Source organism: Eufriesea mexicana, unplaced genomic scaffold (assembly GCF_001483705.2).
Source record: "Eufriesea mexicana isolate 0111107269 unplaced genomic scaffold, ASM148370v2 scaffold325, whole genome shotgun sequence".
Lineage (NCBI taxonomy): Eukaryota > Metazoa > Arthropoda > Insecta > Hymenoptera > Apidae > Eufriesea > Eufriesea mexicana.
This window is the reverse complement of record NW_016908500.1, coordinates 597863-614024: the sequence shown is the minus strand read 5'-3', so window position 1 is coordinate 614024 and position 16162 is coordinate 597863. Positions and strand designations below refer to the sequence as shown.

General features: G+C 30.8%; 1 protein-coding gene across 4 annotated transcripts in view; it reads left to right on the top strand.

Annotated features, from left to right (window-relative positions):
• The window catches only part of retm (real-time), a 44989-nt gene that overhangs the window by 24415 nt on the left and 4412 nt on the right, over positions 1–16162 (top strand). For 2 of the 4 annotated variants that reach the window (XM_017912083.1, XM_017912085.1), the window contains exons 11-15: positions 2783–2903; positions 3840–3964; positions 4269–4337; positions 9065–9124; positions 15865–16102. In XM_017912083.1, coding sequence (XP_017767572.1) covers positions 2783–2903; positions 3840–3964; positions 4269–4337; positions 9065–9124; positions 15865–16102 — 613 coding nt within the window. The remainder of the gene's footprint in view (positions 1–2782; positions 2904–3839; positions 3965–4268; positions 4338–9064; positions 9125–15864; positions 16103–16162) is intronic. The other 2 variants (XM_017912084.1, XM_017912086.1) reach the window with 2 other exon arrangements.

Sequence of the window (16162 nt, the reverse complement as noted above, 5' to 3'; positions counted from 1 at the left end):
TTTGAGGCCCGCCCCCCCCCCCCCCCCACATATTTTAACACGTGCAGCCAAACATCTTTGCAAACGCTTTTTTCATCGGTGTGGCAGGCACTTCAACCGCACTTCCACACTCCACACTCCACACATAAAACACGGATAAACTCACCCCACATATATTTTATTGATATTATATATCAATATGAATGGCTAACCCCTTATAATGGCTAATAGGATACAAGTACATAGTGAATGATGCATTAAGTAGCTGTAATGGATTTTATATCGAACATGTAGTATTTAGCGACACTACAGCACGTAAGAATACAGATGTGACAAAGTTGAGCACATTAAATGAAAATGAAATATAGGATGAGGAAACATTTTGTGTCTACAAATGACATATATAGCACAACTGAATATATATAGATATACATTATGAACTTAATATAAATAATTATCTTCTTATAGCGTGGATAATATTAATTAACATTAATAGAAAATTAATGACATGAAAACTTTGAGTGAGATTTTAGCTTGATTACCTTGATGTATCAGAACTTATCGACTAACCAAAGCAGCATTATAGATCTAAATTTACCGACTATCCCATAGCTCTAAAATCAGTTCTTTTTATATCTTTAGAACTCCATGATTTTGGTAATGGTATCGGTGATGATTTCATGGTCCTAACAGAAGCATGCTTATTTGTAGCATAAGTCACCTTTTTCTAGGGGGTACGTTAGGTTAAATACGTGAATTTCGACTTTATGGATGCTGTAGTAAGGTTATCGGTATGTGTATTGCTTCAATCATCGATATTTTGGCAGCAAATTGTTGGTAATTTAACAGTTGAATAATCGTGGAGGATGATAGAAAATGCTCAAATTTTAGATTCTACCTAAAATATTAACAAGAAAAATTTACCTATATTTGAGATGTTAATACTTCATATTGATCACATACGTTGATATACATACAAAGGTACACTAAATAAAATGTTACAAGTTGTTTCCTCAAAATCTAATGAAGATGTCACTTTCATTTTTCTTTTAAATTAAATGATCCAGGGGGACTAATCTTTTAGTTTGTAATGCATTTTTGAATGGAGGGTGACTGCTTTGATGACGATTTAGTAACAGAAATTGAAGAGAGGGGTTCAGAAAATAATTCTCATGAGTGCATTTCTTCTGAAGATGCAGAGAGTAATAAAGCATGGAAATTATATCTAAAAAGTAAAAAGTAAATATACATTCGTATACAAAAGTATTCAAACGTTTACATTCACTATATTCACTAATTGAAATATGTACGTTGAAGTGAAATATTTAAAACGAAGTGGTAAATATGGTAAAGACATTATCCCAACATTATATTAGTAAAATGAGAAAACAATTCAACGGCATATACGATATTTATATTACATTTATTGAGGATGTCGACCGTGGTGGCGCTAGTGAGTTAAGTGGAAAATCATCTTAAGGCTGTCTTAAGCAACAAAGAACGGATCAACGTCATATCGAACTTCCTATTTTTTAATTAGTGGTGTTTGTTCGATCTCAAGACTGAACTTTCCAAATCAGTCCCTAGCAAGGGGTCATAAAACATCGCTAGACGATGGTTACAGCGGTCCGTATTTTAACATCTTGTTTAAACATACTCTCCTATCATCGAAAAACATCAAAGCCAGTACACAACCCTAACAGATATACACAATCAATAAGAAAACACGCACTTAGGACTAACATTTCGCACCAACCAATCATAACATCAATCGATACGCGCCAATTCGCAATGATTTTAAAAACCTAACCAGGTCTAGATCACTTATGTCTGATTAGTTCACATTCACATTAGTTCACATTGCGTCAGCCTAGTGGGCCTTCCAATCCTTTTTTTCTTTTCTTACGTTTAGAGATTTCTAAATCTTCCAAAGATACCCCAGTCTCTGGGAAATGGGTTTATGTGGGATTTTTAGCTACTAAAACCACCCCGTGGTAGCGCTATCTCGCGCTGGGAGAGTACCGGAATCTCGGAAGAAACAACCTGTGCTCCTCCTGTGTTCCCCACAACCCGTGAGCCCCTGGTGAGTCTCTTTCCCAGAAAAGAAGGGTTCCAATCCGAACCTCAGATTCGGACACGACGCGAGCGCCGCCCTTTGACCACGGCTTTCCTGCCAACCGTGGCCTCACTTTGGGCCTTACAACCCCACGAAGCTCCAATCGAGAGTTGCAGTGTTCGGGATGCAATAATTCTTCTCACTAATATTGTTACTTATACAATATTTTTATGATTCATCAATACTACATATGTATAATAAATGTATCATAAATACAATACATATTGTTAAATTATTTTCTAATTTTGCTAATATAATTTTCAGAGCTCTTTCTTGCTATATACATCACTATCGTTACACATATTTCAATGTAATACACGTATATCACTTTCAAAAAATGACGCTTGTTAACATTCGAATACTTTCATGTATGAGTGTACGTACAGATAGGATTTATTTTGTTTATTTTCAATCCCGATACATATACTGAATAGAACTGCGAAGTTTAAACGTAATATCAAATTCGGCGCGGACTCGATACATGTGTCGAGTAACTCTATTGATATTGTAACTCTAATCGGAAATATAAATCACCAATTACTGCGGAAAGTAACAGTTATTCATGATTATGTCATAAATCTTGCCTAATAGCAACCTTTAATAGAATTTTTTTATAAAATGTTATATAACTATTATTTATAATGGATATAATATATAATACTTAATTATAATACATTATTGTTACAGGCTTTATTACGTATTATTGAAATTGTTGAAATAAATTACCCAGAAACCATGGGAAGAGTTTTAATTATGCGAGCACCTAGATGCTTCCCTATTTTGTGGACGCTGATAAGCACGTTTATAAGTAAGTAAATAATATTGCTTTTCAGAATCATATATCACAATCATTGTATAATATTTTTGATAATAGACTAATTCAGATAGTGTATACATTTTTCACGTTCATATAAACATTATGTCAATAAAGTGGCCAGATACTCAATTGCGTTGGACCATTGTATTCAACATTTGAAAGCATTCTTAGTTATGGTTGCACCTTGATATAAAAGGCATCGTTGTTTAAAGATATCCTTTAACTGAGGCAGCTCTCAATTTATAAGAATCATGGATAAGAATATCTCGGATTCTTAATTTTAGAATTTTAAACATCAATATTTCAAAAATAAAAATATGTGACATGTGGTGTTTTTCCTTCTAACCACACAATTCTGTTAAAAAATATGAAAAATATAAATAATCATTAACATTTACTAAATTCTGGTCAAAATTCTACTAACTTAAGCTTAAAAAGCTTACTTTTAAACTTCGATGACCATTTATAATTATTTAGAAACATGAATAATTATAATTATGGACATTGATAAATTCCGGCTACTCTCACCTAATTTATAAAACAACAATGAACCTTCCAAAGTTCATATCGTTTACGTAATATTTTATTTTAGACAACAATTATGCCTTTTTAGAAAAACTCATATTTTTTCGAAAACTGTGGGTGATCGTGCAATTTCAATTATTGATTCGTGCTTAGGAAAGTAAGTTTTACAAGAATCATCTATTGAATATTACAGATTAGAGAAAAAGTTAAAATTTGTCAGACAGTGTTATTTGAAATAATATAATAATATTTGAAGTCAATTCAAAATTTGTAAATTATAATATTTTATGTATTTATTGAATGCTGTGTTTGCAAGACATAATGTGTTCATCAATGTTCATCCATTCTATTTATTAATTGCTGTAGAAAAGTATTCTAATTGTATCTAAATTTCTCACACAGATGAAAATACAAGAAAGAAATTTATATTTTATTGTGGCACCAATTATCAAGAGCAAGGTCCAGGCAGTCTAAGTGACTACATTGAACCTGAATATATCCCAGATTTCCTTGGAGGATCGTCAGAGGTAAGAATAATTTATTATACCTTTTCTGTATGCTTAATTTAGAATCTTATGTTACATTGTGGTTTATTTAACCGTTAACTACAAGATAAATTTTAAAATGAATAAGAGATATCTTCTTCTAAGATTAATAATTCATGGTATCAAATTTTGTATACATAAATGCACATTTTTATACAAAATTATTTTTGTATTCTAATTTCATTTATGAGTGAAAAGAAACAATGCAAGAAGTAATACTTCCAGTGTCTGTAATATTTTCTAGCAATAAATTTTATACTTGGCAATAATTTATTTTAACTAATAGGACAGTGTGTGCGAGATTTATGGTATGGTACCTCGAAGATTTTATATTTTCGACGCAACTGCTACTAACGTAAGGACTTTTACATCTTTGTTTTATTTGTTGGAAGTTGTAGACATATTTGGTGTTTTTCATGTTTTGTTATAGTTTTCCTTTTTTACAAAACATTTCTCACCTATATCACCTTACGTTTACGAACTTAATAAATAATCGAGTTTAGAAAAAGACAAAATTTGTATAGGATATTCTCTAAGTTGAATATAAAAATTTTAATAATGTAGGAAGATAGGTGTGCTGTGAAAGTAAATAAAAATTGAGCATAAGGATAGTTTATACATGAACGTGATTCTTCTGAATTTTAGCTAAACTACATAGGAAAGAATAAATATTTAGATTTTCAAAATCAGGGGTTTAGATAGAAAATTATAAAATAGGTAGTCACGCGCCATTTTTGCACTGTGTCGTTTTAGTCACAATTTCTTATTAAACCTAAAAAAATATACTTATGTGATTAGTAATTTCACAGGTGAAACTTCAATCTGTTTAACACTTATAAGAATCACAAGAACGTTATAATATTAAATAACAATATTCTCTCAATTTTTCTAATCATACATACAATACCTAGTGCTCAAATTCACTTCCAAAATCGCTTGTTCCTACAATTAAAGAAATATATATAACTCAAAAGAGGCATAGATTTTTCTAGAATTATAAAACAAATTAAATTAATAAAAAGGTACTTGCTAAAAAGAAATAGAAAAATTCTTTACCGTTTTGCAATAAAGGCTTTTAAAAGATGTGCAGTTAGAATATCAAGATTGTATATCTTCTGTAGCTGTTTAAATATTGGACATTTAAACTTGTGACTCGTGACGAAAAAATGAGGTATAACTAAATTTTTAGTATTTTATATTACTATTATTTTCATAAAACCATCTTTATCTTAGTCTGTATACCAATGTTGAACTGCTTAAAAAAGATCAATTTAAGCGAAGGTACCATGTTTGTATTCCAATTTTTTCTTCCATAATTTCACAGTTTTTTCGATCAAATGGATAAATGAATTTCAAATTATTTTATTAATACACTTCTACGTAAATTTTTGAAATGTTAGCCGACTTGCAACTGTTATAACATCAATAGATGTAATAAAATTATCTGTAGTATAGATGTAAAAAAGGAAAATGGTTATTACCATTAAAAGTAATTATATGTGATTCATTCATATTTCAAAATCACATCATGATTTCTAGTGATAAATGGTATAATCTCATATCTTGGTAGATGTTTTCTCAAGACATATAATATCATCATGTATACAAAGTGACCCAGCAATGTCCAAGAAGGGGGTGATACTGCGTGAAAAAGCAAATCGAAAATAAAGAATAAAATTTTTTCATTCGAAACTTTGTTGTCGAGAAAATCGACTTTAAATATTTACCGAGTACACGTGCACTGAACTATGGCTTATGTTAGATGAATAGACCATCAGAGTATCAGATTCAACATGAAAAAACAAATCGAAAATAAAGAATAAAATTTTTTCATTTGAAGCTTCATTGTCGAGAAAATCGACTTTGAATATCCACCGAGTACACTGATATACTAATGGTCCATCCGCCTTAGTCAAAGTTAACTCTTTCGCTATTACGGGTGACTATAGTCACCGGCCACGAGACGCCATTTACACATGACGAGTGACTATAGTCACCGGCCACAAAAATTAAGTAAAATATTAAGACAAGTGCTACCGTTCCCCTTAGCTCTTTTCGCCAAGAATTGCAAGTTCTATTGCGATGATTAGTTTTTCCTTTTCTTTTTTTTTTTTTTTCAAAAAATTTGTGTCATAAGAGCGAATACTAAAGAATGCACGATCGCAATGTTTCCATCTTTGGCACGTCGCTTCGTTCTACGGGAGAGGCTTCGTGGCGACGCCGCCATAGCGAAAGGGTTAAGTGCACGCGTACTCAGTGAATATTCGAAGTCGATTTTCTCGATAACGAAGCTTCCAAAGAAAAAATTTTATTCCTTATTTTCGATTTGTTTTTTCACGTAAAATCACCCTTTTCCCGGTTGTACAACCATTGCTGAGATACTCTATATAGACATATCTAATATATTATGTATAAATGGTGTCTGGTAATTGGTAGTACAATCAAGTAGAAAGTGATTCTATATGTAAAAATAAGTCGAAAAGAAAGAACAAACTTTTTCCGTTTAAGGATTCATTTTTAAGAAAATCGAGGCTGAAAATTCATGGAGTATGCGCTTTTTAATTTAAGAATGCAAAATGCTATGAATTTCACTGTAGACTGTATCTATTTATTTTTATAAACATTTCTATTACTTTCATATGTATATTAAATAGATCGAATGATACAGCAACATAAAAAATATTTTATATAAAAATCCATGAAATTAAAATATAATTAGATTTACGTACACCCCTAGAATTTTTATACTTTTCCTTACGTTTCCTCGCAAATGAGACCTCGCATAAAAAAATTTTATTTTTTCTTTCCTATTTATTTTTTATGTAGAATTATCTCCTGTATACCTGTATCACCAGTTATCAGATACCAGATACCTTGTATTTAATTTATTATATATGCATATATACATTATTATATACATATATATAAAACTATATAGTTCTAACTATTAACTTTAACTATAAAGTTCTAGCTATTACTACCTCCTATAGTAATTCAAACTATTACAATCATCTGTAACATTTATCACATGCAAGCTTCAAATGATTTGTTTAAAACAATAACAAATCAAAACTATTGATTTTCTTCTATAGGATATCTAAAAATTCACGCAAGAAGTAATTTTAATAGAAAACACAAGTATTTAATTAAATATTGTGAATATTGCTCAACAATGAAGATGCATTGTTCTTTGGAGAGCGCTCCATTTTTAGTATTCTGAACTGTCAGCTGTCACGGTATTTTTTTTCTTTCGTTGGCAACACTTTATCACACAAATGGCGGAAAATTCAAATCTTGCGTAAATTTTGGGACACCCTTTAGTATGACGAATATTTCATAACGATGTTATCTGTTATCACTCAAACAGTGGAATTCCACGTATCTAAACTCGTTGGGAAACACAGTTCATATAGCCAAGTGTTCTATAGGGGTTTTGTTCTCCTTACCAAATATTTGATGCGAAGAATAAATGATTCTCAGTTTAAAACAAAAGGAACTTAATACAGATGCTACCAGTGGTTTTTTGCGCTACGTGCTGTTTTCCCGCCACAATTCTCTGATTTTTAGCGCTCTCTGTGATTTTTCGTTCATACTATAGGAGTTCATTGATTTTCACTGCTATCTATAATCTTATGTACGAACAATAGAAGTTCAGTTCAAATAAGTGAATTTAATCAATAGGACACTAGTTAACTAGACACATAAGTTGTAAAAATTCATAAATTTTCATAAATTCATAAAATTGAACACGTTTTTTTAATTTTACAAAAATGAAAAATAGAGCATGTTCTATTGCTATGAAGTTCATTTCAGTATTTTATAAACAATTTATTTAGGAAAACTGTTTTTGGGGTCATAAGTATTTTTTGACCGAGCAATTTCTAAATAAAATATTTTTTGTAGAGTACATATTTTAGAACGTATGTAAATACTTTTATTAAAATCAACTGAATACGTACTTGTTTTTTACTTAGTAGGTGTGCACGGGTACTCGAAATTCAAATCGGGAGAGGGTTGGAGTCCCAAAAATTTATAAATTCCGGGTACCCGAATCAAAACGCTGGTTAGTCGATGATAAGAAATCCAAAAACTATTTAAAAATAAAAATGACATTTTCCATAATTTTCCAATCATGTTTTCCATTGTGACTGTCAAATTTAGAATTGATATTTTCGGAATTCCGACCTGACCTAACTTGCCTACAATTTTCAGTACCTGAAACTGTTTCGGGTACCCACGTATTGTAGGTTATCAGGAATCGGCCTAATCCCAACCTAATCGATGCTTGATGGGGCCTGAGACTCGAGTACCCGAAATTTCCATCCCGGATATTTAGACATACAATGTGTGTATTATATATTGGAAATCTTGAATCGATTATTTTCTAAAGACTAAACCTTGGACTGCAAAATGGTAAAGAATTGATTCATTTGTGTATTATATATAACTGATATTTAATTTATAGTCACAAATATCCTGTTACCCTATTTACATGTACAATATTCAAAATACATAGAAGTAATGCTGTAATTAAAATATCGTGCTTAATATAGAATTTGGTGATTTAAGATTGCCGTTTTCCAATGTGAAATAATATTTACTCAATATATGGTTGTTTTTAAAGAAATTTACTTTTGTAACAAATCTGATCAAATTATTTTTAATATGTGTAATACTTCAACTAATATATTCATTTAATTTGTACAGTTAAAATAACAAAATTAATTTCGATAATATAAAACTATCAGTATTGTAATTTACAATACATTAATGCAATTAATATATTATTCATATGCAAAATGAAAAGGAAAATTAAAATACTCCCCCGTTCTGCATTGAAGTCGACCAAATATCTATCATTTCTAATATAAACAATACTTGGAATTGAAAAATCGTCCTATTAAAAAACAATTAAATATATTATTTAATTCAAACAAACAAACATTTTGAAATACTACATTACGTTTTACACTAACATATTACAACATGCAAGTACTTTCGATTAAAAAGGATGAATAATACGCATGATTGTACAATCTTTGTGGGAGAGTGAAAATAACCAGCGACATCTGCTTCCAGCAGGTAGACCACGTTTTCGTTGTTTTTGAAAAGGCTTCTGCTTCTTGCCTGAATCACCGTGTTGTAAGTATGGCAGAGTTTTTCTTTGAAGGTGTCACGTGTAAAAAGTAAAATGTAAAAGTTAAATGTGACATAGGACTCTGCATCACAATCACGTGTTTCCTGTTGTGATATTAATTTAATTGTTTCGTTAGACGTAACTCATTCCGTATATTGAAAGCCTTTGATTAATTACACATGTATGTATTTTAGTATTTTTCATTTTAACAAAGTAGTTGCGTGTGAATTGGAGGTTATTACAACTACGAACTTTGCTCCCTCTTGCGGTGGCAATTCGTAACCATTCGCTAGGTATATCTATGTTGCATTTTAGGATAGACGTGGTATAGACAGAATAGACCTATCATGTTATGGTATTTCCTTTTCTTTTTATTTTTAGATTAGTATAGTTGGTGGGTAAAATATACCACAACGCATGCCTCTAAACTTACTATACTTTTACAAATGAAATTGGATATGCAGTGAATCACAAAATTATTCGCTCTGTCGATAATACGACAAAGATCGTTTCACAACGATTGAGAGCCACCGCGAGCACAAAGCCGTTGCTATCCATCTGTCGGCGGTCGCTTGAACTCGATTGTTGGCGGTTTTCTTACATATACAAATTTTTGTTATTATATTTTGTTGTTTTTTATCTCCTCTATTTTATGTTGCATTGAAACGTCCATTCCACATTTTCGACAGTAAATTATTTCGTAGTATGCTGATGTATTTTGGACCGCCCATTTGTTTTGATAGAAAACTCAGTTTTAACGTGCCATTGTTGTATTCCAAGTAAGTCTATTTTCGTTACGAACTTATATGCGAATTTTGAGTGTAACAACGCGAGTACATATCAGATCTTTTAACAGTGTGAGTCTAAACTGACTATTAGAGGAAGAATGCCTCATTTTGGGATGATGGATATTGGGATTATGGGTTTATAATTGTCAAATCACTACGATATACTTATTCTCTTTTAAATTTTTTAACCCTCGTGAAATGATAACGAGGTCTCTAGAGACCCTGCTTCTTTACCTACTGTGACGAAGCTGCGTGTGTTACTGCTGACACTTGGCCCGAAATTTTCAGCTAAGTTTTTATAGACTCTATGACAACCTATTGCGTCACTCAATCCTGTTTCGAGAATTGATAAGCTGGATGGTTCCTCGAAGCAAACGTAGATCCCGATGCAGAGTGACGCCGTCCAAATAAAGGCAACCCCGGCTTTCCCCGGCATAAACCGAGGGTGACGAGGCTGCGGTCATCTCTCGGGGAGGGTCCCCGCGAAGATGACCCTTCGTGGAGGCTAACTCGAAGGGAGGAGTCTCCTTCACCCTTGACCTTGGCGGAGGGAGTTTCTCTTCCTTCGGGGAAACGCTTGTCTTGTGAACGGGCTTTAAAAGGGCCCATCCTGGAAGACAAGAGTTAGTTAATCGAGAGTTAGTTGATTGCCAAGAGAGTTGATTGAGAGTTGCTATTATTAGTTGATCGTTAGTCGTTCGATATCAGTTAGTTAGTCAGTTGTCGGTCGTAGTCGCCTAGTGAGGGCTTATCGAAGATTAGCTAGAAGTGACTTCGTATTTCACACTTCATCTCACCGCCTTTCACCTTAATCCCACTTAACGTCGAAATCTCATTCGGGATTCTTATAATATTTGGGGTCTCGTCCGGGATTTCTACATTAATTTCTTCATTTGTCGATCTAACACGCCCGTTTTTGGGGGCAGAAACTAAAAACGTCCCACTTATCTCCAATTTTTAACGAAACCTGATTTAATACTGATACTCGTACTTGTTTTCTACACAAAGCGACATAGCTGTCGCCACATGTAAATACTTCGAATTATTTTATTTTGCCTCTTGCATCTTATGCAATTTATAACAGAAAATAATTTTCTATGGTAATATATTTATAAGTAGACAGTATATATAAATAATTAGTTTTTGTGGTAATACAAAAACTAAAAAATGCGAGACCTTCATCAAGAAATAATAGTAATTAATTATTTATATGTTTGAATATTGACAACACGTTGAGTAACAAAACAGTGAATATATTTTTATTAACGAAATCCTTATGTCAATGCTTACAAATGAAATAACGAACTAATATTTAAACAGTTACAGATATAAAATATCAACTAAACTTGGATATGAATATTAAATCTATATTTAGAAACTAAAAATGACTGGAGTATCGAAAACTACAAATCATAAAGAATATACATAACTATATTATACATATTACTTACTATATTATAAATATACTGATACATAATTTACAAAGCATGAAAATATTTTTAGTTATTGCAAATTTTTTTATTTCCCAGAATAACTGTAAACAAAGTTCTATAAAACACTGTTCAATTTAAATCTATAATATCCATTAGGTAATTCTTACAAAATTTACTTTCCTAAAAACGAATCCGTAATCGAAATTGTTCAATCATCCTCAGTTTTCGAAAATTGTGAGTTTTTCTAAAAATGCAAGATTTTTGGCAAAAATGAAGTATTAAATAAAAAGTAAAAACGTTAGGAAGTTCATTATTATCTTAAAACTTAAGTTAGAGTCTCTCGAGTTTATCAATGTCCATAATTATAATTATTTGTGATTTTGAATAATTATAATTGGTCGTCGAAATTTTAAAATAAACCGCCAAGTGTACTTTTTACGCGCTGTTCTTACATTCTTACAAAAAGTTCTTTATCTGGTACGAATTTTCTAGACGGTATCGTATTATATAGGTTTTTCTGAAGAAAAAACAATGGAACAGTATTGTCGAAACAGTTTTCAATTCGATTAGATGGAGAAAATATTCGAAGGAAGGTTAGTTTTTGAGGTTAAGGTAATACATATGGTTTCGAGGGTGGGCTGTTTATGAAGAAAGGGTTAGTTTTAGGATAATACATCTGGTTTTGGGTAGGGCGCAAGAGAACGGGATAAGATGTTTATAAAGGAAAAGTTAATTATTTAGGATAATACATCTGGTTTATGGCATGAGAATTGGGCAGGATGTTGATAATTTTTGGTTAGGGGAGGTTAGGTTAGGATTCTTGGGTGCTATCACAAGTGCAAAGGATTAAGATTGTATATACCACGTTTTATAATACGAAAAATTTTCTTGAAACTTTTTTGTTAATTAATTAATTGTTAAATTAATTGAGTAACCCTTTCGCTTCGGCAGTCCAGTCCGCCGAAGTATCGCCACTGAACGGAAGCGCGCGCTAGAAATATGCACAGTGCATGTGATTTCTGTATATTTCTGTACGGTTTCCTAAGTCTTAAATAACAACTGTGCTGACTAAAACAATCGTATACAGATTGCACTTGTATATGCATCATTTGGATGCCGGATATATGGGGTACCCGCACCTAGGTGCCATAGCGTGGACGCCACCTATATGCGGCGCTCTTAACCACAGGTTATCTCATGGATGCCGCCTGTAAGCGGCGTTCGAAGCGAAAGGGTTAAAACATATTCTTAAACTGCGTGAAATTATCATTTTTTGACACTTAGAAGTTAAATATCACTTTCTTACAAATTTGTTCATAATTAAAAATTAGTAAATTTGAAAAAACTGAAGATACTAGACGTTCCTTGTCAGCGAAAAAGTATACTTATACAAAAAATGTTTGCAACAAAAAACACGTTTGAAGTTTTAACCATAAGCTATAAAAAGTATATAAACTATATAAATTTTATAATTTTTACAATATTGAAATTTAAAGGATTGGAAAAAAATAAATTTTTTGTAAATTCTAGACCGGAACCCCTTAATCAAAAGAAAGTGCGATCATTTATAGGAGAATTACCACATAGATTTGAGTAAAAAAAAACATGTCTGAAGTTTTAACCATAAACTATATAAATTTTATAATTTTTATAATTTTGAAATTTAAAGGATACAAAAAAAAATATTTTTTTAAAATTCTAAACCGGTACCCCTTAATCAGAAAGAACGTACAATCATTTATAAGAGAATTACCATATCGATTTAAGTATAATGATTCACGCTATTTGTAGTACGATGGTATTCCTCAAATTAACTTCTGTACCATCTTTTTATTTCTTATGCTATTGCTCGTTTAGAGTATATGTTGCAATATATTAGTCCTCAAGTTAAACTTGAATTTTATGAGAATATGATCACTCGAATTCGAATGCTTTTCACTGTTTGTGGTAGCATAATTAAAAAGTATTTTGTTATAATAAACATTACAAGAAATTTTATACATCAGCATTGTAAATCCACTGCTTAATAATTCACTATAATTATTCAGTATAAACGAGAGATTGTCTCTTATCTTAAATACAACTTATCAGGTAATTGGTATTTGGAATAATTATTATTTTGCTGTAAGTCAAATTGTTATTTCGTATATTTTTCATAAAAATTAATGCGCTACAATGTTTACAATTTATCCATATTAATTCATTCATTAATTCATGTATCACTAAAATTTCGAGCACATTCACATTAGGATCGTTGTGTTTGATATGCTACACGTGCATTAAAATTTTTTAATAATATTCATATTTTATCATAATTTTATGTCGTTTATGAGTTTTTCAATTTGGTATTCTACGACAAACGTAGACAATGATTTTACTATGTGTATCAATTTTTTTGGAATTAAAATTTTTTCAATTATAATTTGTCACATTTGACATCAATTTTATTCACACATTTTGTAGTATAATCTTATTCCAATATTGATTAGCCGTGATCAATTTTTTATTTTATTAGTGATATATAAGAGGAACAATACGAATTTGGATATTATTCATTTCTTTTTTTTTTTTTTTTTTTTTAATTTTATGGAATTTTTCAGGAGCAAATTATAACACTTTTTAAAAAAAAAATTGTCGAGGTATATTTATGGGCACAGTCATATGAAAAAGTTTCCAGTCACATAGACTTTTCGCTGTATAAGAATATTAGAATGAGAATAAGAAGCAACGTTTAACAATACTATAGAATATCGATAATCCGAATTAATTGAGAGACATGTTTGTTTAAATAATCGGTTGGGAAGAAACAAATTTTGAATTGTGTCGTAAGTCGACTAAAAATGAAAAATTTATCAAATATACAGTGGCCTATATCTGTATAATATCTATATATAATATCAATAACATAATATCTATACATAATTCTGTAATATAATATGATCTATATCTACATAACCTTACTTTCCATAGGGGTTTTTTATTTGTGTTAAATCTACTTGTAAATTTAAATTTTCTTTTATTCCTATTTTATTTAATGTCGGTATCACATTTGAATCACACTGCATTTCGCGAACTATAATTAATACGCTTACCTTTAGGGTCGTTTTGCGTTTTCTCCCTGTTCTTAGTAGGGATTCTGCAAAATCCTTTTCTTCAATGCGATCGCATATTTTCTTCACTCCCACTTTCAATAATTTAAATAGATTTGCAATTGCAGCTAAAGAATATCCTTCTTTCCTAACCTCAAATATTGTCAATCTTTCTTTAATTGATCATTCCTGGGTAACTTAAATGTCCTTTTCTGATATATCAGATATGCAAAAACAATTTTGGATTCATATTTTATTGAAAATCGTTATTTTCCCCTTGCTATACTATTTCAAATATAATTTCACGCCGAAGTTAATTGTCAAATGATGTATATTTGGATTCATATTTTACTGAAAATAGTAATTTCTCTTTCCTATATTATTCCAAATATAATTTCACACCGAAGTCAATTGTCAAGTGACGTATATCGATTTATGTGCATAACTCTCCATGCAAATTATTCCTGTCGCAATAAATGAAACTATTCTCCAATAATTAAAAGTCGATTCTCGAATGTTCAAATAATACATAATATAAAATAAAGTGGAATAAATAAATCAGTCGTAATAAACATTTATTTTATTAATATCTAAAATATAATATTTAGACACATAAAAGTTTGCAAAAATTTGTATTATAAAAATATAATTTGACGTAAAACTATCGAAAGAAATAAAGATTCGGAAAATTTGTTGGATATATTCACAAGAATATAGAAACAACTCGTTTTCATAGCGCAATCAAGGTCACCTTGGATTTTTCGTATAGAACCAGATTTATAAGTTCCAATAAAAAATCAAAATTAGAACAAAATTGGAAAAAATTATAATATATAATGCAACGAAATCACCATAATTTAAATAGAAGTAATAAACATTACATTTATGAAATTATTACATATGTATATACAAAATTTAAATTAATTAGAAAACTCATTTTTTGAGATTCGCCAATCATTTCTAAAATGACCCCTTCGAAGAACGTACATATAAAGTTTTCAATTTAAAATATACTATATCAAGAGTATATAAGACATAAGTATCGAAAAGAAATATCACAAGAATGTTGATTGAAACAAAGACAGCAATGTCTGTTAACCGTATTTGAAACTTCACTTGTTTCATAGAAACACCCCGAATCTCAAATTGCAATTTATATCAGACTTGTGATGTTCTCGTCAATCCCATGTATTACCAATTAAAATTACATTCTTATCGATACAGAACTAAAAATCGATATGTTATGTCTTCGTATGAAATATGAAAATGTGTTTCTGAAGATTACATGTGCGTGTAGCAAATCTGAAAATTTTAGGTACACATTTTTGTAACGTATTAGCTATTATTCACAGTATCGTTAAATTGCATTATTTCTTTCATCGTGTTGTCTTTAAGTTGTACATTTAATGTACCTTTCTTTCTTTATAAATATCAGGCATACATCACCGAAGGCGGAATTGTACCAAAGGAACTGTACCAGGAACCTACATCCGTCGAACAAGAGCATAATGTTTATCACTCCATTAGTCTAAGTCGTGGACAAATTCATCGTGTGATAATCCGTTGTAACGATCCAGGAGCAGTTTTAACGTGGGATTTTGACGTGATGCGTCATAATATTATATTTACTGTACTATATCAAGCTCACGACGATACTAAGAATGCTTCTACAGGTATGTATAAATATATATACAGGGTGTCTCATGTAACTGGTCATACAAGCGAGAAGGTGG